Raw genomic sequence first — 25,798 nt, 5'->3', positions numbered from 1 at the left:
TCATCCACTACCTAAAATTGCTTTGTAACTCGGCAAAGTCAGTTTTATACATTTATTCTCCAAGTACAGAGAGCCAAACAGATAATGTAATTTCAGCCAGGAACTCCCCCATCACACCAGAAGAGCTGGGTGTCAGCAGCTGTTTTTTTCATGCTGGGTAGGTATGATGTTGAAACCCACACCGAGTATGGAGTGATTCTGCCCCTGCTTTCTTCACTCAGTACTATGCAGTTATAGTTCTCGTGTCTCAATTAATAACCATATGCATAACAAAAGTGGCTTAATTAATTGCCCACACATAAGCATGCACAGACATTTTAGGTGCTTTGAGGATTCTTCCTTGTCTCCAGCTGCTATTCTGTAAAGCTGAAGAGAGCAAGGATGAAGACATCCATCCGATAGGTCTCATGTGACAGACTTGTGTGGACATCTCAGACACCCCAGGGTACCTCATGTGGCCCCAGATGCCAATGTGCAGGCACTGAATGGCGTCCAAATGTGTCGCCATGAGCTGAGTTCTCATTAGAGTTAACACTCAGTAGTGTAGATGGTGATAGGTCTTACTTGAAATGGCCGTCATGGTGTAGCCAGCAGTTTCTTTCTAAGCCCAACTTCACCTTTTCCTCAGGTGATCCCAACAGGTTTTGCCCTACGATGGGCAGGGGAACCCCACTGGCCATTCTGGGGTGCTGACCACACAGGCCCATGCAGGGCTGTGTGCTGGGATACCCGCCCTGTGCTTTCCTTGGGCACAGGCCGGGCACCACCGTGTCCTGCCATTTCCCCAGTCTGGGAGACCTGCCTGTGGGTGACGGCAGTGGGGGCTGCACTTCCCTGGGTCCACCCTGAAGAACAAAGGCAGGGCTGCTACTGCCTCCCCTAGAAAAGATCTGGCTCCAAATAAACGCATCGATATGACTAGCAGTTACATCTTACAGAGGTGAGCAGAAGCAGAAGCTACCGACTTGGGTTTTGCTCTCTGTGTTGCCTTACAGAAGGCTGACAGGTCTCCCCGATGCGTTGCCACCGGCTCCCCTCAGCTGCCCGCACAGAACACCTCGGGTCCCCGCTGGGGAGGGTCCAACAGCCGGATGATAACGTGTCCCCTGTTGAGCAGCTGTCCTTCACTGAGCAACCATTAATCCCCCCTTCGAGTGCGGTGGCATGCACGACACTGCTTTTGCTGGAACAACGGCCCTTTATTGCACACTGTGTGTGCCAGGCCGGCTGGGCCAGTTCGCGTCTGGGACCCCCCTCCCCGTTGGCACTTGTGACTCTGAGAGGGGGCACCCCCGCACCCCGGCCTCGGCAGGTGCTCCCGCTCCTCTCCCTGCAGCGGGAGGCTCCCAGGGTCTTCTGGAGCGGGCGAGCGGGGCAGGGGGCTGGCTTGGGGTGGCCGGGCTGGGCTGGGGCTGGGCCGGGGCAACCTGGGCTGGCTTGGGGTGGCCGGGGCTGGCAGCGGGGTGTGTAGGTGTGGGGGTGGTGGCAGCCCTGGCCCCAGCTGCACCCACCTGGCCACGCATGGCCCCGGCACGGCTCCTGCGCTGCGGGGCTGAAGCAGGGCTGCACGCCGCCCGGAGGGCTGAGGCAACTCCGTGCCGCTCGCGGCTTCGCTTCATGTGCCGCCAGGTCATTAAGATCTGTAATTAGCCAGCGTTCGCCTCCCGGGCGGCTGGGCCGGCCGCGCAGCGGGAAGGCCGGGACACGCCCGGGGCCCGGCCCGCCGCCTCCTCACGCCGGGGCCCTGCCCGGGCCCGCGGGCAATGGGGGTCCCAGAGCGCCGTGCGGCCGGGGCCCGCGGGGCCACAGACCTCCCGGCCTGGGGCGGCGCTGTGCGCTGCGGCCGCAAGGCACGCTGGGAGTTGTAGTCCTGCCCCTGAAGGCCGCGCCGCGCCCGCCGCCGGCGGCCCCGAACCACCGCTCCCGGTGCGCCCCGCTCGGCCGCCGCCTTCCGCTTCCTCCGCGCCGCGCCCCCCGGGGCTTGTAGTCCCCCCGCGCGATTCACGACGGCCCCTGCGCTCTTTCCGCGCCGTAGCGCCCGGGGGCCGGGATGGGGCGCTACGCCACGGCGGCGGCGTAAGGGCGGGCTCGGGGACTCCGGGGCAGGCCGGGCCGGCGGCGGAGCGGGAGGAAGGCGCCGGCAGAGCGGCCGGGCGCCGCGGCGGGCGGGCGGGAGGGGGTGGAAGTTGCTCTGCCCGGGGGAAAGTGCGGAGCCGGGGGGGACGCGAGCAGCAGCGCGGCCGCCTCCATCCCCAGGTAAGCGGCGGCGGGAGCGCGGGGGAGGCGGGCACGGGCCGCCTGGGGCCTCCCGCCGCAGCACCGCGGGCCGCGGCTCCCGCCAGCGCCGGTGGGTCGGAGCTCTCCCGGCCGGAGCCCCCGGCTGGGCCCGGGGCCGCCCCGCACCACCTGTTGCCGGTGGGCCCGAGCCCGGCGGGCTGGGAGCCGGGCCTGGAGGCCGGGGCGGAGGGGGTCCCGCGGCTGGGGGCAACCGGGAGCCCCCCGGGGGCTGTGCGGCTCCTGAGGGGGCCTCGCCCGGGGGTTGGGGGTGGCCCGAGGGTTGCGGTTCCTCGCGTCGTACCTCAGTCCGGCTGCACGCCCAGACGGGGTTTTGATGAACTTGAGAGTCGTGGGGAGACTGGGGGGGTGGGGGGGCTTCGTGCACCCCCGCGCTGCGCCCCCTTCCCTGCCTGCGCCGCGCCCCCGCTCCGCTGGGTGCCGGGGGGTCAGCCCGCCCGGTTCCCCTCTCGGGAGCCTCGTGTACGGCCGGTAACGGGCACGGTGCTGCTGAGCGTCGGCTGCTGGGCTGGACCACGGCGCAGCCCCCGAGATGGCCGGGGACCCCTGTCCTTCAGGTCTGCCACGCTACCCTCCAGGTTAGAAACCCGCCTGCGGGGGGCTGAGCAGGGTTTTGTGCAGAGTTCCCAAAGCATTTGTGAGTTTGGTCTTTAGAATCGGCCGGCTGGCTCTTCTGCTTGGGTCTCAAGCATCCTAAGGCTGTTCGGGCCGCGATGCCTCATTCAGACTCCTGGATTTTACTCGTGTCGGCTCAGCTGCAGTTGTAAGCACGTCAGCCTCCAGACCCTGGATGCAGAAGTCTCTTAAAACGGATGGAAAGGCTCTGTCTGCTGGCCAGCCTCTCCATTTTCTGAGCAGCTCTTCTTTCCCTTCCCTGTGCTTCTTTCTGGGTACATCCCTCCCAAGCATCGAGGAACAAATGCTTTAGAGTGGTCGCCTGGTGAACTGTTGGGAGAGATCGAAGAATGTGTACGTTGTGTTTGAAATGTCATGTTGTTTCCTCCAAGTGTTTTTTCAGATCAAAATCTCAGCTGGTGCTCAGCACTCTGTAGGCCTTCGGGCCTGGGATGCGGATGGGTGGTTTTTCATGGTCAGACAGAAGGTTATGTGAGAAGTGCTTACTGTACATGGCTTGGGGCGATCGTGCATGGACAGTGGTGCACAGCTGCGGGTCAGTTGGGAGGTAATGGAAGCCAGGAGATGCGTTTAGAGGGAGCCAAGGTGGAGACGGGCAGCGCAGATCCCAGCCGCTGGCTCACGGAAATAGGCTGCAGGTCCCGGACTGTAGCCCTTGTGATCTCAACACAGAGCTCTTGCCATACTTTGTGCATTGTCCGTAGGGACTTGACCTTCGGGGCAGTACTCTGTGTGAGGTGCCACCTTTCCTAAACTGGAGCAGACCCATAGTGGTAGAACGGCCCCATGGCAGACTGGCCTCCTGCGAGTTTGCTGGTGGCTTTTCCCTGGCCATTTCTCGAGACCCACTGCTGAACAGACTGGCTTGTGCCCGTGAGTGAACAGGGCAGGACTGAGCTCTGCCTGAGGAACGAGTTGCAGTAGCAGAACATGTGTCAGAGAGGCATGATTCAAATTACTGTGATTTTATGTATGTGGGCATATGAACTAGTTTAAAGTTGCATCAGCTTCTGTTTGTGTCCAAGGCTTTAACAGTTGAAGGCAGAAGGCAAGACCCAACATTGCTCCCTTCCCCGGGTGGAGTTGGAGGGCTGGAGAGGCCTTTGAAGGTTTGATGTGACTTGCTGTGTTTGCTAAGCCATATTGCTTTGGCAGGAAAGAAAACGGCTTCCTTGAGCCTGATGACTTGGTCGTGAGGGAACCTGAGGCATGGGTGTCTTTTGAATCAGAATAAATACTGAAAACCAAACTGAAACTGCTAAAGTTGCACATGAAAAAGGTCAAGTGTCCTGCCCAGACTTGGAGCTGTCTCATAGTAGTGGAAGGGCTGGGTGGCCCTGTGGAGGGCCCTGGATGCCCCCATGAGATGCACCGATTACCCCTGCGCTCTCAGGGGCTGCCTGCAGGGTACCTTTACCTTTCTTCTGGGCACCCTTTCTTTACCTTTTCTCTAAATACCGCTGGCTTTGCGGAGGGGAATGACCTGGGCCCTAGTGTTCCCTCAGCCAGCTGAGCATGATTGGCTTTATCTTGTGGAAAATATGCTGCTTTCATCCGTCCTGGAGGTTTTGTGGGAGCTTGCCAAGTTTGCAGTGGTTGCACGTGAGACCTAGAGAGAGACCCAGCCAGTTTCCAGGCTGGTGTGTGCGGACGTGGCTGTGCTGATCTCCGCTGGTGGGGATGTCATCTGCTCACAGGTGAGATGCAAGTAGGAGAAATGCTTTTTTCCTCCCACTTTCCCGCTTTGTCTAAAGCCAGGCTTTTTTTTTTTTTTTTTTTTTTTTTTTTTTTCCCCCCCTCCCTGTGTCTGGGTTTGTCCTGGCCCTTTCTGCGAGCAGAAGGGCCTAGAAAGAAACGGATCCTGTGGCATTTCCGCAAGTGAGGGTCTTTTTAATGCCGGGGAGGCTGGAGTGAAGGGCTGTGGCTGCCTGCGGTCAGACCCAGGGGAAGGGAAAGAGGAGGCTGGTTTGGAAAACGTGTGTTGGAGCCCGGTGTCCTGTCATGATGGCTTTCTCCTAGCATGCAATGCTGGGAGGAAACCGATTTGTGGAACTTGGGGCTCTGAGAAAGGTCATATCCAGTGCAGCCTTGGGAAAGCCGCTTATGCAGGTGGGACAGGTGAGTCAGTGGCTTCCTCCTCATTTTCCATCATAATCCCACTCCTCAGAGCGAGAAGTGCTGTCTGCTGTCTCCTCACGAGCCTCCTGGACCTGCCTGCATTTGCCTCCACCTTGCTGGTTGCTGTTGGACCCTGCCTGAGTATGCAGCCCTTTCCAGGCTGCTGTCACTGAGCTGGGCAGAGAGGAGCAGGCTGCTACCAAGTTTTTGTCATGCTCTTATTGCTCTTTGGAGTGTTGATGCTTGCCTTGTATTTAGTAATGGCAGCTGAAGAAGGCAAGAGAGGCAGAAGGGCTGTTGCCTGCAGCCAAGAAACATTTAACTCATTTAACTCTTGCCTTCACAGCTCCCTTCCCTGTGCGTTGGCAGCTCTCAGGTTAGCTGATAGGAAATACCAACGATGTTCCCAAAATTTGCTCGTGTTCCATTGCTTGAAAGATGCTGAGGGGTTTTGTGTGCCATTTCCTCTTGCTCTGAAAAAATCGGCTGCTGCCTTGGTGCCTGGGCAGGAGGGAGAAGGGGGAGGCCTGGAAAGGAAATAAGATCCAAAGAAATGTGTCACCAGCAGAAAGAGCAATTGTTTTCCTGCATTTACATTGCAGAGCGACGTCCTGTTCAAGCAGCCGATGTTTGACAGCCAAGATAATACGTTTATATTGATGTAATTAGTGGGACGTGGAGTTTGCTGAATGGCTTGGGGGCAGCATGCTTTTCAGGCTAACTCCGGCAAATAGATCAGGGAGGATTGGAAAGCTGCCGTGGGTTGCTAGAATTGGCCCTTTGGGTTTCTGGAGGTTGAGTACATAACTGCTGATATTTCCTATTGTGCTGTACCCTGCCTAGTTGAAAAGAAAATAACTTGAGGGAACACGGGGCTATTTTTGCCGGCTTGAGATGATCAAGTCTGATTTCTAAAAACTGAAGCTGAGTCTTTAGGCTTGCACATTAAAAACGGTATTGGAACCATATCTCTGTTCCCCTACAAATGCATGCCTCTGCACTTTGCCAGTGGTGTAGACTCTAATGTGTGTTCTTAAAAACCAGAAATAGCTCTTCTGTTCCTGCAATGCAGCCCCTTTTGTAGCAAGCCAGGGCGCTAACTAAATGCTCTGGGCCTGAACAGCGTCAGCATTAGAGGAGGGTGGCGATTGCACCGTGTCAGGGAGGCTAAGCTGGCGTCTCACCCCAGTCCTGGGATTAGCAGTCCTTACGGAAGCTGCAGTGTTATCAATGCACATTCACTTGAGTAAAATAGAGACTGAGACCTTACAAAAAGCTGTCACCCCCCTCCGGTGATACCACCCAGCTGCGCTTCTAACTTGGTGCTTCCTGTGGCATCAAAGTTTCCCCTCCAGCGTCTTGTTCCCAGCCCCAGCCCAGATGATTTTGCTTGACTGAGGGTATCTCTGGCAGCTTCCCAACTTGTGTTGTGTTCCTCTGGCAGCAAAAGGTCCTTCTGCTCCTGTAATAAAAAGGTTTGCAGAGAAGCTAGCTCTCAGACAGCTTGGCTAAGTAAGAAGTTAACTCCCCTGTATTTGTGCTGGTCTGTGGAAGTGGGAACATGGCGCAGGCGTCCTTGTGTGCTGGGCTGTGTCCTCCCTGCCATGGCAGCTCTGCTCTCTGGAGAGGTTGCAGCACTGGTGTGGTCAAGGTCTTGCTCTCCAGCTTGTCCGTATCTGTCACCTGCCTGCAAGACTCAGGCCAGCGGGCAGGGCTTGGGCAGTCTTTGGAATTTCAGCATAGCCAAAAGGCTTTATTTTAAGCTGCTGGGTGTTAAGCGGTTTCTCTTCCTAGCCCATGCGTATGCAAACACGTCTCCTGCAAGAAAAATGACATGGTGTCACGCAGACTGATGTAGGCATTTGTGGGGTACTCCATCCTCTGGTGTTTGTCTTGCTCGCTCTGTAGCTCTCATAAGCCTTAAGCCTTTCCAGTGAGCAGGAGCGGCTCAGCTGTCTGAGTGCCTTGGGGATGCTGTGGGCCTGGAGTTCCTTATGTAGCCAGTGACGTACAGACCCTTCTCCTAAAAGGATCAGGCTGGTCCTTTTAAACCTTAATCAGTTCCTTATTTACTTTTTAGTAATCCCTGAGTGGTGTCACTTGCCCGCTCTGTAACGTTCTCCATTTGCTGGTTTGATTCCTTTGGCAGTGCGTGTCCAGGTGTTTCACCACAGGTTGTCTTTTCCTCGCTGCCTGGAGGCCTCAGTGGTGCAGAGCACTGGAAGAGAAAAGCTCTTTGTGAATTCACGCTAATGTACCCCAGGGACATCATGCTGCACCTGACAGTGCGGCTGTGGGGAGAGTGGGCAAGGTGGTGGGGGCACAGCTGGGTCTGTTGCTCTTGTGTGCTTCTGTCGTGCCCCCGAAGAGGCTCAGTGATCACATTATTCTGGCTGAATCCTTGTTTGCTTTTTCACTCCTTCCCCAGTCTGAGAGTGTGCTGGTGAGCCAAACAGTTATGGACAAGGGTTCTTGTTGCCTCCAGCTGATAAAAGTCCATCCCAAAGGAGACAGCACTTTCACAAAGTATGAAATTCATTAAAACAGTTTGTTTCGAGAGCAGAGAATATGAAGGGGGAAAGGGAGATGTCTTGGGGGAGGGAGGTTTGCTGAGGCAGGTATTCAAACATCATGCCTTCTGGGGTGGGATGGTCACGTTTGACATAATCAGAGGAATTTGTACTTTTGAATTTTCAGTGGATGTAACTGCTAACGATGTCCTGGCCATGCAGAGTAATTAACATCTGTTTCTGTGTTTGAACATTCAGGCGGTGTGGCCCTCCAGACATCCCTGCGTTCACATCCAGACCCCTTGGGAGATCCTGCCCTGCTGCTAATTGTCAAGAGCTGTCCAGAATCCTTATTGTTAAGATCCTGCTGTGCTCCTGAGGTGTTGTGTTACCTGGTACAACAACAGCTCTCACCAGAATGCTAAGCAGCAGCCACCGTCAGGGAGAGTAAGGCCAGCAGTGGGCACAGAACTATACAGTCACCACAAAAAGTTTTGAAACCACGAGTGAAGAATCTGAGTCGACGCACAAGCAGACTAGTTCCAGTCTCCAGGCAGGACCCAGCTCCAGCCCGTCACCAGCCGAATGGTGTGGGAAGCACATAGCCTTCCAAGAGCTACAGTTTGAGTGGATGCTGACCGAGTGACCTAAAATGTGAGGTTGGTTACACGTGCTGGTGTGATGCTGATCAGCCTGGAGTCTCGGCAGCCATTTATTCTTACGTGCATGCCTTTCCTCTCTGTTCGCCAGCTTGGTGCAGCAGCTGCTCCTAGCAGGCTTGGTGAGGTACCAGCAGCTCTGTGCAGAGACCATCTAGCATGCTCCTCCAACTGGGCCGCTCAGCTGGTGCCAACAGCAGCCGTTTGATTCCAGGGACACCAGGCTGACTTCACACCAGCTGGGCATCGGACCTGCAGAGCAGAAACCGTGTTGGGTGAGAGGCTTTTCTGTTGTGCTGGGCTGGGAGGGGCTCAAGGGAAAAAGACCTTTTCTCCTCTGGTTTGTAAGCACGGTTACCCCGCTTCTTGTCTCCTGCTCCTCTCGTTCTTGTCTGTCTTCCTTGCTTTGATGCCTTCTTCGAGTGTTCCCCTCTCCTTCCTGTCTGTGCGAAGGCCAGGTGCTCTTATGGCTGGGGATACTGGCGTCCCCAGGTTTTCTCGTGGGAAAGGAGAGGCCGTAAGAGTGGAAGAGAAATTGTGGAGTCTTCTAGGACCTTGCAATCTTAAGCCATAGAAACTGCGTGACTGTCGCAGGGTGTGTTTGAGGCAGTACAAAGGCAGGGAATTAAATTAATTTAAGAAACTCTGCATTGCTTTGCCTGCAGTAAGTGCAGTGCCCTGGCAGTTCCCAGCCCAGGACTGGGACAGAGAGATGACTGTGTTGTACTTTACATGGTTGGGCTGCTTTCAGCCTGCTGGTTCAGAGCCTGCTCTGCAGACAGGACAGGGTGGTGGGAAGCCAGTCTGAGCTTGTACCTTCAGGATACACTTGCAGTGTCTGCTGCAGGAGAGCGTCCGATGGTGTTGCCTTTGCGTTCAGATGAGCCAGGCTGATGTGGCCTCATCCAGACCAAGGCTTTGGATCAATCGAATGGACACCAGTGTGCTGTGTGTTGGCCAGTCTGGTCTGCCTGGATGCTTATGGGCTAGCTGGAGTCTGCATGTGACTTTAGTGTCCGGCCTCAGCAGAAGGTCTGCAGGAATCTCCTACGGTTTGAGAAACAATGAAGTGCATGAGCACTCTGGTCTTTGAGTGGTGACTGTCACCAGGCCGGTGTTGGCCGAGATCTGTGACATGGCTAGTTCTTAACTGGAGGGGGGATGTCCTGCTCTTGGATCAGTTTTGATGCAACCTTGGAGTGTCTTGTGAATGCTACTGCAGGTGTGCAGAGCCCTCGTTCCCATTGCCTGGCCTTGCCATGCAAGGTGCTTTAGCAAGCAGAGCTTGGTGGAGGGAAGGTTGGGGGTCTGTAGCACCACATGAGATAAGGCAGCTGGATATGTCTTGCAAGGCATTTGATAGTGACTCTTGTAACATGATCTCTTCTCCATCTGCCTGTTTGGGTTAGCATGGGTTCAAAGGCAGCCAGCTGGTCTTGGTTAAGAGGCCAGCTCCGTCACTGTGCTGGGAGGTATGCTGGATGGCCTGGTAGGGCTGGCTTTGCTGTAGCAAAGGCAGCTTCTTACTCGGAGCATCTGCATTATGTTTCAGCCCTCTCATCTGAGAGTACAGCATTTTCCTTATGTGATCATTATATTTGTTCAAATAACTGCTCTCATGGGCAAATATTGCTTAAGGCGTTGTGTAACAGAATATACATCCTACAGTTTCAGCTGTATTGGTGTAGCTGAAGAGGAGCTATTTGTGACGGAGACAGTAAGCCAGTATAGCTACTCTGGTGAGGAAAGGGGAGCAGTGTAGTGGTGTCAGGCACTGTTAACACCTGGTACAACTGAAGTGATATAGATTTATTCCAGTCATATAATTTCAGTTACAGTATCATCTCCTAACAGAAATAATGGCATGGCTATGACATTGGTGTGCAGAAAGATTTGTGTGTTTCTGAGGATGGCCCAGGACAAAGTGCAGGTGTAATCTGGAGGTGGAGAGGGGTAAGCAGTAATGTGATGCTTCTCCATTAGGTTATCACACTGAGCTGTGTCAGAAGAGGAGCTATTTTCTTGCTCTCTCTGGGTTTCACTCTCGCTGTCCCACCTCCCCTGTGCTCTCCTGGTTCCCTGTACTCACAGGGAAGGCGGCAGCCTCTTGTGCAGTTCTTGTGCAGTGATTTTTATCCCCTGGTTGTTTGTGATGGAAATACCAAATGCCACTGTTGTCTGTCAGGCTTATCCTACCTCTGTGTTTGCCTGAGGCGCAGCCAGAGATGTGGTGGTTTAAATCTAGGCCAGCTGGTTGAAAACTGGGACGTGGTGCTTGATTAAAGCCAGGAAAGGCCAAATTACATAAAAATGGCAGAATGAGACACTCAGGTACCGCTGCCCTTGAGTGAAGAGCCTGGGCGGCTCCAGACAGTGCAGTGCAGTGAAGACTGGGAGCTGTCTGTAGCAAGGGATGCAGCTGGATGTGGACTGGACAAATTACATATTTGCTGTCTGTCTAATCTGTGTTAGAATTAAAACTGTGGATGGAGTGTCTGGGGACAGTGTGCTCAGGGGACATCTCCTCTACCTCCTGTCTCTGGGACTGTGCTTTCCAAGTCCCTGCCCTGGGTTTTCACTGGCTGTGAGACTCCACTTCTTGTGCAACTCTCTTCCCCTCCCTTCTGCAGTGGCCAGCTCTTCACCTGCTTATCTGTCAGCTTAGCATGATCTGAAGATACAATCCCTGATGTCCTTTTGAGTGTGACCTCATGTTTGTCCTGTGGCTGGGCACCTATGGCCATCTATGGATTCAGCTTGCTGAGTGACTGGGAGGAACTTCATGGGTCGTAGACTCCAGTTCCATACTGGTGAAGACAGTCATCTTGTACAGGTTATGAACTTGTCCAGGAACTAATTGTTGGAACTCACTCTGTGCTTTTTTCCCCAGTGCTTCTGGAGCAGCTGGTCCAGAGATTCTGCTCTTTGAAAGGTTAGAAACCCTCCTCTGACTTCCAGTATCCAGTTTTCCTGGGCTGGTACTTGTGCCATTGCAGAGTGTCATCTTGCAGATGAGAGATGACTTGCAAATTTTTTTCCTTCCCTGGTTTGCTGTAACCTTTATGTCCTGCAGCATTCATGGCTCTTGATGCAGATTTGTCCTGAGAAATGTGTTGAAAGCTACTTTGTTTTTCCATTGCTTCTTTTTGAGAGGTTGGTTTTGCTGAGCACATTTATTTCCACGTTGTGCTTTTGAGCATTCTAAGTGCAGGTGGAGTTCAGAGCTGCACAGTTGGTGAATGTTAGTACAGAAGAGCACTTTTTGCGCTACTGTCACTTCTGTCTTCTTTTTTTAATGTTTGTCCTTGCTACTTGTGCCGTCTTGCCCCTTCAGGAGGGAGAGATGTTGTCAGAAACAGTTGAATCAAGGTGAATCTGATAAAGCAATATATTGAAAAGCCAGTGCCTGGCTCTTACTTGTGGCTCTTATTCATGTTTATCTCTAGCTGTGAATGTGCAATAACAACAGTTCTGTTCTGCACAGGCTGGCACAGCCTCAGACAGGAAGATCTGCTGTTTACCAATCAACACTCTGCTGTAAGTGAGAAAGGGGGAAGAAAAATGTTTTATTGCTGCTGGGTAACCCAGAGTGTAGTTAAACCTTTCTGAAAAAAAGAGGAAACTAAAAGCACATGTGTTACTCAAGATGCATTTTTGCTGGCAAGAGTCCCGTGTGTGTTCTTCCTGCAAAGCATCCCTGCTTATGCTACTTCCCATTAAATCTATAGCATATTGGTAGCAGACAAGTAAAAGCTTCCTGTTTTTATAATGCAACTGGTCTCAGCAGGCAGTCTGTCGAGGTGATTTTTCAGCCTGGTGTGTTTTGTAGTTGGGGCAGGCTGTGGGCTGAGTAAGATGACAGAACTCTGCTACAAGGATTATAAATACGGGGAGGAAAAGATCTGGAAATCAGATCTGCTGGTAAAGCTTCCCAAGATTAGATGCTGTGGCTTGTCTTGTTGTTGTTTCTTCCCCTTGTCTTTCTTTCTGTGGCATTACCACGATGTTGCTAATGAGACAAACCATGCCAGCCCACACATGCTTTTGTTAACACTGCACTCAAAAGTCAGCCACAATTGGCGAGTAAACCGGAGGATACAAGCGTCTAGTTCCACTTCATTGAAGCAATGTTAATTGACTTAATGGAGTACTAGGGTTTTAGAGATTTGGTTGTGGGTTGTTTGTTTGGGTTTTTTTTAACATGTATGTACATTCAGACTCTTCAGCAGTGCCTTTGTTGCCATTTTCATACTTATTCAGAAAAGGACCTTCCTGCTCTTCAGTTGTCAATGGAAATGGGTTTTGAAGTTAACCCTTACTTTGAAGAAACCTTCCTACCCAATGCTTCTCCCTCTTTTTCTCCCTATAACTTGTAATTAAGATGTTGATAGCCCTTTCAAATCTGTATAATCCCCTCTCTCAGAGTGACCGTGATAGATTTCCAGTAGCTCACTGGATGATCTGTCACTGGTTTACAGTGTCCCATGCAAGGGAAAAGAGGAAACATTTTTCAGACTTTGATGCTAGTTGCTTTGTGGCTAAGCTGGCTCTACAATAAATCTGCTTTTCCTATCAATCTCTCACTTCAGGCTTTGGACACCTCTTCCTCTGCCTGCATGCTTGTGAAGAGTCAGTGCTGGGTGTTAAATGCAGCTCAGCCCAACTCGGCTGCTGTGCATGAGTTTCTTCTGTGTTAAAGCTGGGCCAGAACCAGTTTCAAGGCAGCTGAAAGAAGGTAAAGATCCTCGAGCTTGCCTTTGCATGTTAATGTCTGTGGCCAGAAAGATATGCTGCTGTTCTGGACTTTGCTAAAGCGTAGCATGAAGTGTGAGATCCTGTTCTGATCTAGGACTCCAGGTTAAATTATCTTAACTAGACATGAATGGTCCATCTGGAAATCTGTTTGCAGGCAGCTAATTTCATCTAATGATATCTCCGCAAGTAGCATACCAGTCTTGTTTCTCACCATGATCTGGAAAATAGCTTATTTGCAGTTTCCAGTCCCCTAGACTTCCTCTAAGGTCAGAACATCTGACTCTCCTCTCTTCTCTCAGCCCTGCTGCCCTGTAACAAACATTTGGGTGGGTAAGTTTCACCCTCTCTCCAGTTTCCCCCGCCTCCCATTTGCAGTGCTTGTGTACTGCCTGTCATCGTAGTGCCTGCGAACCTGAAGACTTCTTGGCCCTGGGAGGTAAGGCAGTGCTCTCTGAGTCACAGGACTATGCCCCGAGTCACACAGGAGGCTCTGTGGTAGAGCATGAGGGCTGAAAAAGCCTCCCACGTCCTAGTCAAGCATGCCAACTGCTGGCCTGTCCTTCCTGTTATACCTATGCTTCAGTCTGTCCTTGGAGGTACCTTCCCACCCCTCCCTGCCAGAAGATTTGCAAGGAACTGGAACTGGCTGACACCTTAATTTCCTGCCAAGACTGCAGCACTCAGGTTTGCATTGTAGTGCTGGTTTGGCAGGTGGGAGCCGGAAGAAGGAGCACCAAAACTTTGTTTCTCGTCAGCAAGACACCTGTTCAGCTTGGAGCATTCCAGCTTGCTTGGCTGCTTTGCAACAGGGGTCCCGTAGGTGATCACGGGAGCTCTTGTTGGACTTGAGCTGTATAGTTCTCATTGGGTTCATGTTTAGCATCTTGGATTTCAGTCCATACTGCATCTGTCTGAGGTGGGTGTCTAGTTGCTTGCCTGCTCATTCCCCCCCAGCCTTGTGGAAGAAGAGACTGTTCACCCTTCCTCCCCTGGGTTCACTTCTTTTATCAGGGTCGTCTCAGCTTGGTGAATACAAGCCATACTCTGCTTGGTGCTGGTACCTCATTTTGCATGTCCTCATGTTCTGCCACCCCGCCTTGTGGGGCTGGGAGCCCAGCTGTGCATCACTTGCTATGCGCACAAATGCTTGGGCTTCTTTTCCTTGCTTGGTTGGCATGACATGCCATCAGATCTCCACTCTGCATCCTTCTTCAGTTATCCCATGCCTGACCTCCTGTATGACTTTATAACCTCCTTACACTGACATATCTTCTGCTGTGCACCTTACCCATCCCTGCACACTGTTCCCTGCTTACCCCAGACCCCATAAGCATGTACCTCCTTTGGTGGTTGGTGGGGAGATCTGCTGTGCATGGTGGCAAAGATTGGTAGAGGGCCAAGGGTTGGCCATGTCTTCATGATGTATATGAAGTAGTCTCCTCCAGCTTGATGCCCAAGTCAGCCACAGCTCCTCCAGCGGCACTCATCTGCCCCTGAACTACTTTGTGTTTAAGGATGTGTGAGTCAGATCCTGCAGACCCCAGCGAAAAGGCTGCTTCTGCCAGGGCTGTGTGTGGGGACTGGCATTCAAATCTCTTCAGGAACCCTTATTTCTCCTTGCAAGCAGCAGGTTGCATGTGACAGCAGAGAGCTCCTCCTTTGCTTTTGAGGGTGGTACCAGGTCCCAGACCGTCTTAGTCAGCCCCTAGACAGGAGAGTTCATGCAGCAGAAGGAGAAGGTTCACACAGCTTCAGTCCTAGAAGAAAGCTTCCTGCTCTGCTGCTTCCTCTGGGCACAGCTCTGAGGGATGTTTTTCCTCCAGGTACATAGTCTGCCTTCTCCTGGGCCAGCTGCTGGCCCACCGCCTCGGACAAGCTGTCTGGTGTGCAGGGTGGCTGTGTTTTCACTGCTGGATCTTCTCTGGAGCAAGGGAGTAGCTGAGAGGTGACTTTACTTACAGAGTGGGGGAGCAGAGGAATTAATGAAGTGACAAAGTCTTATCCGTGAGGCTGGGAGGCTGAGAACCAAGAGAGGTTGGGGAATTCAGGCAGGAGCTGAGCTGGCTTGTGCTCTGTGGGTGAATAAATAAGAAAAGGAGTGTGTGGGGTATCCTGTCACAATTAGGGGGCTTCTGCACATGGGACCAACCGGGATGTGTCTGCCTCACTTGTTCCCCAGTGGGCTGCAGCAGCTCCGGGGGCCTCTGTCTCTTCTTCCTGCTGCGTGCCAAAGGGAAGAGCCTGGGGCTGATCCTAGGAAGATCCTAGGAAAAGCTGATCCTGCAACTTCCCAGATACGTTAAAACACGTGAGCTAGTTCCCTTTTTCTATTTTTTTTTTTTTTTTTTTTTGCTCTCTTCAGAGCCAAAACCTACTTTGAAGCTGGAGGGAAGGAAAGGGGGTTGGGCAGACCCAGATCCCCACCCTTCCTGCCTGCTTTGCTTTGGGTGGTGTGACAGAAGAGCTGGGGCCCAAAGGGTCAGCACCGCTGACTGGTGTTGAGGAATAGGATTTATCTGGAAGCATCCAGGCGACTGCTCTGCTGTCCCGGCAGCAGGAGGAACCTCCATGGGAAAGCTTTGCTGTCCTGAATTCACTGTAAGTGCCTGCTGCTTCTGGGTGCTGGTGGGGCAATTTGATAAAGGGTCTGCACCACGTGCAACAGATCAGGGTAAGTGGGAGCGAGTGGCTTGAGGGTGGGAAGATCAAATCTAGTTCTATTTTGGAAGCAGTATTTTGGGAGTAGTTAAACAGCATCAGTTGAAACCTGGCAATTATTGCAGCTGCAAGGGACAAAACCCCAAAATCCAAACTCAGCATCTTGTTAAGGTGCTTAACTGTTAATTTTCATGGGTGAGACCCACTCTTCCCAGGACACTTCAATCTGTTCACATTGTTGCTTCCTCTCCTGATTAGATAGGTGGAAGCAGTGCTTTATTAATTAGAAGGAAAATCCTACTCCCTCCTGCCAAGGCAGAGGAGCTCTTGGCAGTTTGCTTCCCTTCCATGGCTGAAGACTCCCTGTTCAGTGTGCCTGCAGGGCATCTCTTGGGGCATCTCCCTGCCCAGTGGGAGAAGTTCCTCAAAAATAATGTGAGTGCTTCCAGAGAGGCTTTCTTCTTTGTAGGCTTCTTTAATTGACCCTTTCCCTTGCTAGAGTGTAGTTTTCATTCTCACCTGTACTTCTTGCAGGCTCTTCATTTGCTTAGTGTTGGCCAAAGGCGTTTTCTGGCTCAGTGTGGCGAGCACGTACATGCTTTGCATTGCGCTGTAATGCTGCCACTCCTGGTTTTGAACAGGTTTGCCCTCTCCCCTCCTTGGGCTGATGTTCCCCCCTAAATGTTCTTCATTGGCTGCTCTTACCTGGCCTGAGGGGTGACCCTGAAGAAAAGGATTTACTGCTTTGCCTGGAGAAATCCGATTTCATGCAGCACTTGCAGCCTAGCAGCCCACTTAGACCAGACAGTCTTGGAGATCACCACGACTTAGCTAGGTTATCCTCCACCTATTTATAGATCCCTTCTTCTCCCCAGCTCCACCCTCCATGGGTTTTTACCACACCACTTTAAAGCAGGACTCCCAGCCTCTCCTCTCCGTGCGGAACGCTTGTGTTGAGCTGCCTGCTCCCGCTCCCCGGTGCAGACCTGGCAGAGGAGGATGGGCCAAGACACCAGCAACACGTTGGGAGGCAGCAGCGATGCGGGCAGCAGGCATGTCTCTCGCCTGTTGTGGTGAGCCAAAACTGGTGTTTCTGTGTGTAGGAGGAAGAAGCAAAGGGTTCTGCTTTTCAAGCTTGAGAGTCAGCTAAGGAAGTGGTCTCAAACTAGCCTGTGGATTTGCTTTATTTGGCAGTTTAGCTCTGTTTGAGGCAGGGGGAAAGGCTATCAATTGACTGAGCATCCTGCCTTCTGTTTTGCTCAGCCTGCGGTGAACTGTGTAGGGCTGTGTTTCTACCCATCCTGCCTTTATTTATTTACTTTGTTGTGGTAGAACCCATGTCTTGAGGTGAGTGACAGTTTGTTCTTCTAGCACGTCTCTTAGTGTCATCCCCTGCGCCTGTGCTGCTGCCGGAGCACGTAGGGTGCTTGGGATGGGGCAGCCGCTGAGGACTGCGGCAGAAAAGCCGGAGACGCTGCAGGTGTGGGACAACGGATGTCTCCAGCTACACTTCAGCTGATGATACTTGGAAATACTCTTCCCCTCACATCACATGGCTTTCATTTAGCCAGAAAATCAGATTTGTTACAAATTAACTGCTTGAATAGCAGGAAATGAGAGGGGAAGCGCCAGGGATCCACTTTGGCTGGATCTGCAAAAATCAGTGAAATCTTGCTGTTAGGCAGGTAGTAGCGAGAAGCAAAGCATGGAGATGTGTTGGCTGATGCTTAACAGTTAGGCAGACCAATTAAAACAAGGAAATTGAGATAGGGAAAGCTGGGTTCTTGCAGGTTATTTCAGTTTTATTTTGTTAGTCCAGACTTTGCAGGTTACAGAGAAGAGACCGTGGCAGAGCAGTTAACGTTCTCCAGCTAATGGTCTAACGCAGGCACGTTCTGGTATTAAGCTTGTAGCAAAACTGCACCTGCTCCTTGAGTTGCCACATTTGAGAGTCTGTATCAAGGCCTTTCTTGATCCTTTAGATCAATTCTGGGATTGAAAAACTGTATTTTAGGAGTCTTCATTTTGGCCTTTTTATGTCACAGAGTAGTTTCTTCGCAAAGGTCTTTCTATAGTTCATTCATCTCTATAAATTCTGGTGGGTAATTGAATAAGCTCAGCTGTGCTAATTTTTTCTTCTTCCTCGTTTCTTCTATTTTGCTCTGTTAAATGTTCCCTTGATCTGTTGCTCCTGACACGCATCCAGATTGCCGTGCCTTTTTCCTTTAAGGAGAGATGTGTACGTTTAAAATTCTTTGAATACTAGAGGACACAAAATGTTTCCCTATTTTTATTCTTTGAGCATCCACATTTGAAAAAGTAGGAAAGGGAGGGTGAGAAAAGGAAAACCAGTCAAAGCCCCCAGTCTGCTTCTGTGGGTAGGGGCATGCTCAGTATCAGCTAAAAATTGGCTTGAGCTGGAAGTATTTCATTGCAGTGTGTGAAATAGTCACAGAAGACATGCTTGTGCAGATACCCAAGTCTGTTTTCAGCCTTACTGTGGTGTTAGTGGGCAACAGGAAAAGCAGGATGTTTTATTTTACATGCAAGAAAAATAAAATATCTTCACTGCGTATGAGCTGTCAAGTTGTACTCCTTGTAGCTGAGGTAACTACAAACCTTGCGTGCCAGCTAGAGCCCAGAGCTTTGCAAATAACCTTTTTTGTGCCTGTGAATCCCAAGGGCTCTAAGTGAGGCTTGCTTGTTCCCTTTTCTGCTGCTTTACCGTGGTGGCAAGGGCTCTAGTGTGCTTTCCTCTGCTAGTCGGGCTGCTTCCCTGTGCCTGGGAACTCCTGGCACTTAACTGGGGGCAGCCTATTTTAGAGCCCCTGTACTCCCCACTCCCAGGCTGCAAAAGGGGGATTCAGTGAAACAGCCCTTCCAATCCCAGTGAGTGCTGGGATGGGGAGCCTGGGCAGGGCATGCATTAATAGGCTTCTAAGGCTTCTAAAACTGAAGGGTTGTTGCTCAAATCATACCTTATCTTTCTCTCTTTTTCTTTCCTCTTTTTTTCTCCTTTCTCTTTTTTTTTTTTTTTTTTTTTTTTTTCCTCCCAACTCTTGATCAGAAGCGACCTTCCTTTCTCCAGTGTGTTGGGATCTTTGCAGCAGCCCATGCCACAGCGCCTCGCCTATTCCACCCGAACTGCCCACGCCACTGGCTTGGACCTAACCTAGGATAAATCTCGGCGTGGCCTGGGTAGGGGGGAACCATGGGGAGCTCTGCCTCATCGCTGGCTGCAGAGACGGAGTCGGACCATGGCTTCACTAGTGCACCCTACCCGGGGCACCCAGCCGTGAGCTGGTATAGGAGTAGTCACAATGGCCCTGTTTGGGAAAGTGCCCTTATAACGCGGCAGCACCAGCATTTACACCACCGGGTGCGAAGGTAAGGAGGAGGGGAAGGAGCCTGCTTACCTGCTTACCTCTCAGCTTGAATCTGGGGTGGTGCATTTGGGAGATAAGTTGCTTTGCATCCTGTTGGGTGTCTGGTCCTCTCATTCGGAGGCTCAGTTTGATTCCTTGTGAAAGCAAGAGCCAAATTTCCACAGATTTGAGCGATGCCAAGCCATGTCCTTTCTACAGAGCTGCTGATGTCTCCTGCAGAATAGACTGCAGGACTTGTCCCAGCTCTCCGTCACTCACCTAAATTGTGAAGGTGGCTGCCTGGGAATGGGATCTCAGTTCCTTTAACAAGTTTGCCATGTTCATGTGGCCTCTCTTCTGTTTTGACCTCTCAACTACACTGTAGGTATCACAGAGGGAGGATTGTGACTGAGTGGCAATAAGGAGCAAGAGTTTGAGCTCAAAAGAGCAAGAGAAGCTGTTTTCCTGCAAAAGCAGTGAAATGCTTTTGAATACCAGATCCAGGGTAACAAACCATTCCAGAACAAGATTACTCTAAAAAAGAGCTCATGTTTCTGACCCTCAATTTCTGCCCCTCCTCGATGAAATCAGCACCTCAAATGTGTAGCAGAGTCCTTGCCTCTGCCCCTTCCCTGTCAGCCACTTGCAGTGAGGAATTTTTCTTTACGTTGGAAGGCTGGTGTCCTGCATTCAGTCTCTTGACAGGTTGAGAGGTATGTCAAAAGCATCTAAAAATCCTCTGCCTGGGGGCTTGGCTGCAGAGGCTGCCGTGTTTTGTGCTAATAGCATTTGAGCCTTTGCCTAATGCCTGCTTTGCGTAGACTCCAGCCTGGTTGGGTGTTCGTACTTGCTTGAGTCTGTCTGGAGCTGCCAGTCTTTTAGGAATAGCTGCTTGCTTCTGAGTGTCCCCAAGCTGTTGTGGCTTTCCACTGGAGGCGTGTGCTGTGATGGTCATGTAGTATCTGTTGTGTAGCCCTGGTTTTCTTGCCTTTCTTCTGCTGCCAGTCCTGGAATGTGCTTCCTGGGGTCTGGTGCATGACTCCAGGAGGCTCCGAGGCAAGCGACATCATGCTTTGCTCCTTTGTAGCCCTGTCTTGGGTTTCCTTGTTGAGCTGGTAACAGCGTGAAACCAATTAGCTCTTGTCTTTGCTCTCAATCATGGACTTGAGTTCCTAGAAATGCCCAAGAGGCCTTTAAAAAGGCTGTTTTGTGTGGTTCCCAGCACCTATTGCTGTGCACACCAACCTTTGTGGCTGGCCCACAGTTCTGCTCGGCGATCTGTGCTGTGTAGGTTTGTTCCCTCTAATTTAGAGCAATCCTGCAAACAGAGCTGGGTCCCTCCGGCAGGATTATTCCTTCAGGACTGCTGTTTTTTCTTTTTCCTCTGTTGCCTTGAAGCGCTGGGGAAGGTGTCGACAGCTCACAGATGAATTGCGCCAGTATGCCCATGCACAGCCAGCACCGAGATTGAGGAGCTTTCATTGCAAAGCTGGCACTGGGCACTGAAGAGGTGGTGTTGCTGTGGCCTTGTGTGTGCCAGCTGAGACTGCTCATGATTCAAAGCCTGTAGCTTGGAGGAGCTCGAGAAACGAAGTGGAATCTTGACACGTGGAAATAAATTTCCTGAACAACCAACCTTCATGGTGGAACGGATGTTGGCAAGAACAGGAACTGCCGGTCTGGGTGCAGAGAAGGCCAGTGTCCTGTTAGGACAGGAGTGGTTCTTCTGATAATTATGTATTTCCGCTGCTAAAGGGGGAAGAGAACTCATCCCGGTTAAGTGCCGCACGGTTCCTGGAGACAGGAAAATCACTGGCCGTGATCCACTGAGCAGTGAATTGCGTGGGAAGAACTTGCTGTAGGCAGTGATTATGGAAGTGGGTTCAAAAGACCTGCTGAGTTCAGCCGGGCTGTCAGGCATCAAAGTGCCCGCAGTTCCCATGGCGAGACGGGTGCGACAACAGGGTGAAGCAGCAGTGGATGATTGTTTTCCAGAGAGGAACAGATAAATACAATTTTTTAAAGAAATAAGTCAGTCAATAGAACCAGTCAGGGTAGGTAGACCTGCCTCTGTGTGTCTGCATCCCTGGAGACCTCTAGCACAGGAAGGAGGTGGAGTACTGGGGAGTCAATTTGAGGCTGGACAGGAGTTCTGGGATAGACTTCGCTTTTCCTGCTGATGTTCTGTCCGGGCCTGTGGCCACCTTCAGAGCTGATAATGCTTTGGCTGCTGTAGAGCAGCACAGAGCCAAGCCAAACCTGCTCGGGTCTGTCTCTGGGATGAACGCAGACCTTCCTTGGCAGGAAAACAAGTACTTCATGAGTGACTTTGGTTGGTACTTGGTGGGGGAGTTAGGGGAGGCTTCTGTCATGGTGGGGTGGAAATAAGGGAATAAATCAGTGCTGTTTGGCTTTCAAGATTTTAGAAGCTGGGAGGAGTCTGTGTTGTCTCCTGTTGGCTGAATGAGGCTGGTGGTCGGGAGTTCCCTGTCTGCTGAAGACAGGAGGGAGGAAAAAAGTGCCTTAATGGTAGAAAGAATAGACTTGTGACATCCAAATTTGAGTCCCTGGTCTCTTCTGGACCAGACTGTGCAGTCTCTTTCTATGTGTCAACTTCCCACCTTGTAAACAGGGGGCATGTCCCTGCCTTCACCAGCATGCCAGGGGGACATAATTACTTAAAGACTAGAGGTGCCAAGTGTTATATACGTGTTAGTTAGAGGAGTCTTATTGCTGAAATCTCTGCTTAGGGCAAAGATGATGTTTTTAAATACATCCGTGGTAGCTGTGTGTAGCCAGGCAAATTCTGGCTTAGTTAAAAGTCCCCTTGGGGTTTCCCCCTGCTCATATACTTAAAGGTGTTTGGCCTGGGCTGTTGTTGGGCGAGGGCGTTCAGCTGAACCTGCAGACCCATCATGGCCAAACGCTTCATGAAGCTGGGAGCAGCGTGGTGCAGTGCCACAAGGCTGGGTGCTGGCAGTGGGACATAGCTCCGTTACTGTGCCTACTGTTGAACGGTTTGGGAGCCACGGGCTTGTGGTGGCTTCTGCTGCTGCTGGTGGCACCTCGCCACCGTGCATCCTTCCACATCTGTAAGGTATTGAGAGGGAATTAGGGCATGAACTGTCTCCCAGATGAGATTTAAAAGAGTGTTTCTGTTCACCTAGTCATTGTTCCCCAGGATTCGTAAAGAGGGACAACAGTGTCCTGTTGAGAACTGAGAACTGCTCAAGTTTGCTCTGCCCAGGAGGGGCATTTGGGAAAAGTGTTGCAGGATCTGTGCAGTTGAATCTAAGTGTCTCTGCCCACCACTTGGTTTGGCTGAAGCTCTCTGAGCTCCTTCATTTTCCAGACCATATGCATTTTCTGGGGGTTCCCCCAGCATTCTGCAAAGGCTTTGTATTTGTCTATAAAAGCCTCTTCAGAATGGAATACCTCTGGGCCTCAGTGACTGTGGAGGGAGGAACAGACTTTTATTTATTTATTTATTTATTTTGTAATTGCTAAAAATATATGAATTCCTCTGCTTTTAGAGGGAAGTGAGAAGACCTGCTTATGTTGTTGGCAGCTAGTGGGAGGGCACTTGCTGTACCACTCTCCCTGTACCACCCTCCCTGCTCCCCAGAAGCACTACTTACTTCTGGAGAGGAACCCAGAGCAAGGCATCTGTGACCTTGGTGTTTGTGAACCCCGTGGCTTAAATACATGAAAATCAGCAAGTCAGAACTGCTGGGATAGCATCACACAGTCCTGTTTCGGAGGCTCTGAGCCATCTTGAGGCTGCTGGAGATGAATAAAGGGTCACTGGCATACTGACAAGTGGCAGGGAGCCTTATGGCGGGGGAATGCGGTTGTGTGCAGCTCCTTCCCACCCTCCTGTGTGGTGGCACCTCACCTCCCAGTGCAGCATAAACAGAACCAGCGTCTGGAGGATGTGTTTCTTGTTGGGGAAACCAAGGCCCAGAGGAGAGGTGAGATGTCTGGGAAGAAAAGTACTGGTAAAGCTACTGATAAAGGTGACTCTGCAGGTTTTCCCTGATTTTGTTCTCTGTCATTGGACTTCAGGTCAGGCAGCAGCCTCAGGAGGTCTGTCAGCTTCAGCAGGCCAGCGTCCGTGCTCTTTGGAGTACAGTTACCCCAACAGGGCTGGGGCAGGCACAAGTCCCTGATATTTATCAGCAACCTTTTTGGATTCGGGTGTGCTTGGAGAGTTAGTTTTGCACCTTGCAAGAATCACAGACTGGTTGAGACTGGAAGGTACCTCTGGAGTCCACCTGGTCCAACTCCTCTGCCAAGCCTCTGTGCAAAGGACAAGAGACATGTGTAGCTGGGGATAACCAAAATCTGCTCTGACTATAGCCACAGAGGAGGGATGAGGAGGGAAAAAGAGACCACTCTCCCAAACCGCAAGGGTACTAACATCAGCTTTGATATTCAGGAGATGCCTGTTCATCACACTTGAGTGGAGCTTGTGTTCCCCAGGTGTTGCAGTGAGGTGGGTGCATCCCTGTGCTGCTGTGCTCCCTCTGGAAGTTGTGGCATCGAAGCTTAGCTGGGATTTGGTAGAGTAATGATGCTGCAGGTTGTTGTGGGTACCTGCTTGTTGGGAACATTGGGCTTGTAACTGTTTGCTTGCCAGTTCTCACCAAAGCACCACGTGGCAGCTGGAATAGTGTCTTGCTCAAGAAAGTGTGCAGTGCCAAGGAGTTGGCTTTGTGATATGCTGTTTCATCTGCCTGAGGCTTCCAGTCCTGCCGATCCGCTTTCCATGCTGGCTGCTCCAGCAGTCTGCTCACTCACAGCGCCTCTTAGTTGTTTAAAATGAGGTTATTTATAGCTCTGGAGCCATAAAGAACTTGGAGGATGGCGCAGAATTGCGGAGACCGAAGTTCTTAATAAAAAAACAAACTCTCCCTTTGCTCCCCATCTGCCTCCCAACCTTCCCCATCTCCATTTCCCACAAGTGCAGGTATGAGAGCTATCCTGCCCGCTTACCCTCTCTGCAGAGAGGGCAAAAGCTGGGGCAGAGGGTCATTTGGGGCACATGTCCTCATCTTAGGCAGCAGGGTTGGTTAAAATCTGAGCAGGAATGCCTGAACCCCTTGCCTGAGTGTTGCTGTCACAGCATGATGAGCACAGTGGACCTGTCCCTTTGATAGTGCCAACCTTAAGAAGGGGAAGCAGCACCTTTATCTGGTTTTGGGGCGCTCCAGACTGTGGTAGCTGAGCACTCATGCTCCAGGGAAGTAGGTTCAGGTCCTTTTCCAAGTGCAGGTGTTGGAGTAATTTTGCCTTGGCACAGTCAGGATCCTGCACTGCAGGAAGGAGGTTAGCAGCCAGCTTTGGTTGTGCGTAGATGTACTGTCCTGCCCTCTTCATCTCTTTTGGGAAGAGATCCTGGAGGTGCGGTTGTCGATTGTGCTGTGAAGGAAGTGGCTTCTTGTACTCTGTGCTGCGGCAGTGTGTGGTCAGAGGGCCTGGAAGAGCCCTTTGGTAATCTGTTTGGAGCAGGTGTGTTTCCATATGCAGGTATGTTGGGGTTAGGGTGGGAGAGGGATTGGTAGGTAGTGACTTTTTTGAGGTGTCTTATTTTTTAAGAATAGGGAATAGTAAAAGGAGCCAGAGCAGGGATTATTTTTTTTTTCCAGAATAACCTTGCTGCATTGCTCACTTGGCTTTTTTTGGCTGCAGAGGCAGGAGCTTGGTCTAGTGTTTCATGGCAAATTGTTTGCCCCCCTGAGAGGTGTCACGCATGTAGCCCAGAGCCGTGAAGCAGTCTCAGTCTTCCAGAAGGAGCTGATGGATGGATGCAATGACAGCAGGAAGCTCAGGAGCCTGGCTGAGCTGCTGCGAGGAAGGAGAAAATGTAGGAAAGGGTATGTGGGAAGGTTATTTATTCTTCTCCCAAAGTCATGCAAAAGAGCTAGGGTGGAAACCACATCCACCTAATGCTGTGGCATCTGTCCTGGTGGGAGATGGGCCTGCATTAACTTCATGTTCCTGCTGTCTTGGGCTTGTGAGAGGGGGCGTGAAGGGAAGAGCAGCCTCCTGCTTCCTGCCTGTGGGGTGGACAGGGAGCTCCCTTCCCCTCTGAGCTGTTTAGTGCTGCCAAGCGGCCAGCTCTTCCCTGGGTTCATTCCAGAGCTCATTGCTTTCCTCCAAAATTATCCAAAAAGCAGGTACTTGTTGCTGCAAAAGGCACATGCTAGATTTCTCAAACTAGTAACTTAATCAGTTTTGACACCGGTGGCTCTGGGCTCAGGTCTCTTGGCTAATGTGATTCAGAAATGGAAAGACACACAGAGCTGTAGCCTCCCTTCACCCACCTCCACCCCCCAGCACAAGCGTCTGGCCTCAGGCTGGCCCTGGCACTGAAAGGCTGCGTTGATCCCATCTTGGCTGGAGACTGATGCTTGTGCGTGGAGGAGATGGAGGGGAGTGTGTACAGAGCAAACTCTCTGCAGGCCTTTGTTCCCTCGGATGAAACAGGCCCCCCCCTCCCCGGTGCGGGGCTACAGCAAACAAGGGCAGTTGTTCAGGGCACACGGAGAGGAAAGATAAGCTGTGGTTGGATGCTGTTTGCTTTTGGCAAGCTGGGGCTGCATCTGCCTGTTCCTGCCCAGGGATCCACAACCCGCCCAGGTAGCTGTGCCTTATCAGCTGCACTCCTTAACGAAGTGCCCTGGGCTTTTATTTGAATTGGGTCCCTTCCCATGCGTCTCGCTCTGCCTGGTGCTGGCAAGGCACCAGTATTGCAGCCGACAGCCTGTGCCAGCCAGAGCATCTCACAGCATCCATGCCC

At 51.7% G+C, this 25,798-nt stretch overlaps 1 protein-coding gene across 17 annotated transcripts in view; it reads left to right on the top strand.

Annotated features, from left to right (window-relative positions):
- Window positions 1–1,967: 1,967 nt before the first annotated feature.
- CAPN15 (calpain 15) overlaps window positions 1,968–25,798 on the top strand; it is a 60,736-nt gene continuing 36,905 nt past the window's right edge. For 3 of the 17 annotated variants that reach the window (XM_037383893.1, XM_037383906.1, XM_037383907.1), the window contains exons 1-7: window positions 2,145–2,256; window positions 7,818–8,218; window positions 8,310–8,493; window positions 11,109–11,150; window positions 11,703–11,755; window positions 12,808–12,953; window positions 18,699–19,018. In XM_037383893.1, coding sequence (XP_037239790.1) covers window positions 18,843–19,018 — 176 coding nt within the window. In that variant the 5' untranslated portion in view covers window positions 2,145–2,256; window positions 7,818–8,218; window positions 8,310–8,493; ... (2 more) ...; window positions 12,808–12,953; window positions 18,699–18,842. Of the gene's footprint in view, window positions 2,077–2,144; window positions 2,257–4,606; window positions 4,629–7,493; window positions 7,576–7,817; window positions 8,219–8,309; window positions 8,494–11,108; window positions 11,151–11,702; window positions 11,756–12,807; window positions 12,954–15,425; window positions 15,645–16,443; window positions 16,705–18,698; window positions 19,019–25,798 lie in introns of those variants that run through there. The other 14 variants (XM_037383897.1, XM_037383903.1, XM_037383899.1 and 11 more) reach the window with 14 other exon arrangements.

This window comes from Falco rusticolus, chromosome 4 (genome assembly GCF_015220075.1).
Source record: "Falco rusticolus isolate bFalRus1 chromosome 4, bFalRus1.pri, whole genome shotgun sequence".
Lineage (NCBI taxonomy): Eukaryota > Metazoa > Chordata > Aves > Falconiformes > Falconidae > Falco > Falco rusticolus.
The sequence above is the reverse complement of the archived record's forward strand: the minus strand, read 5'-3'. Positions and strand labels throughout refer to the sequence as shown.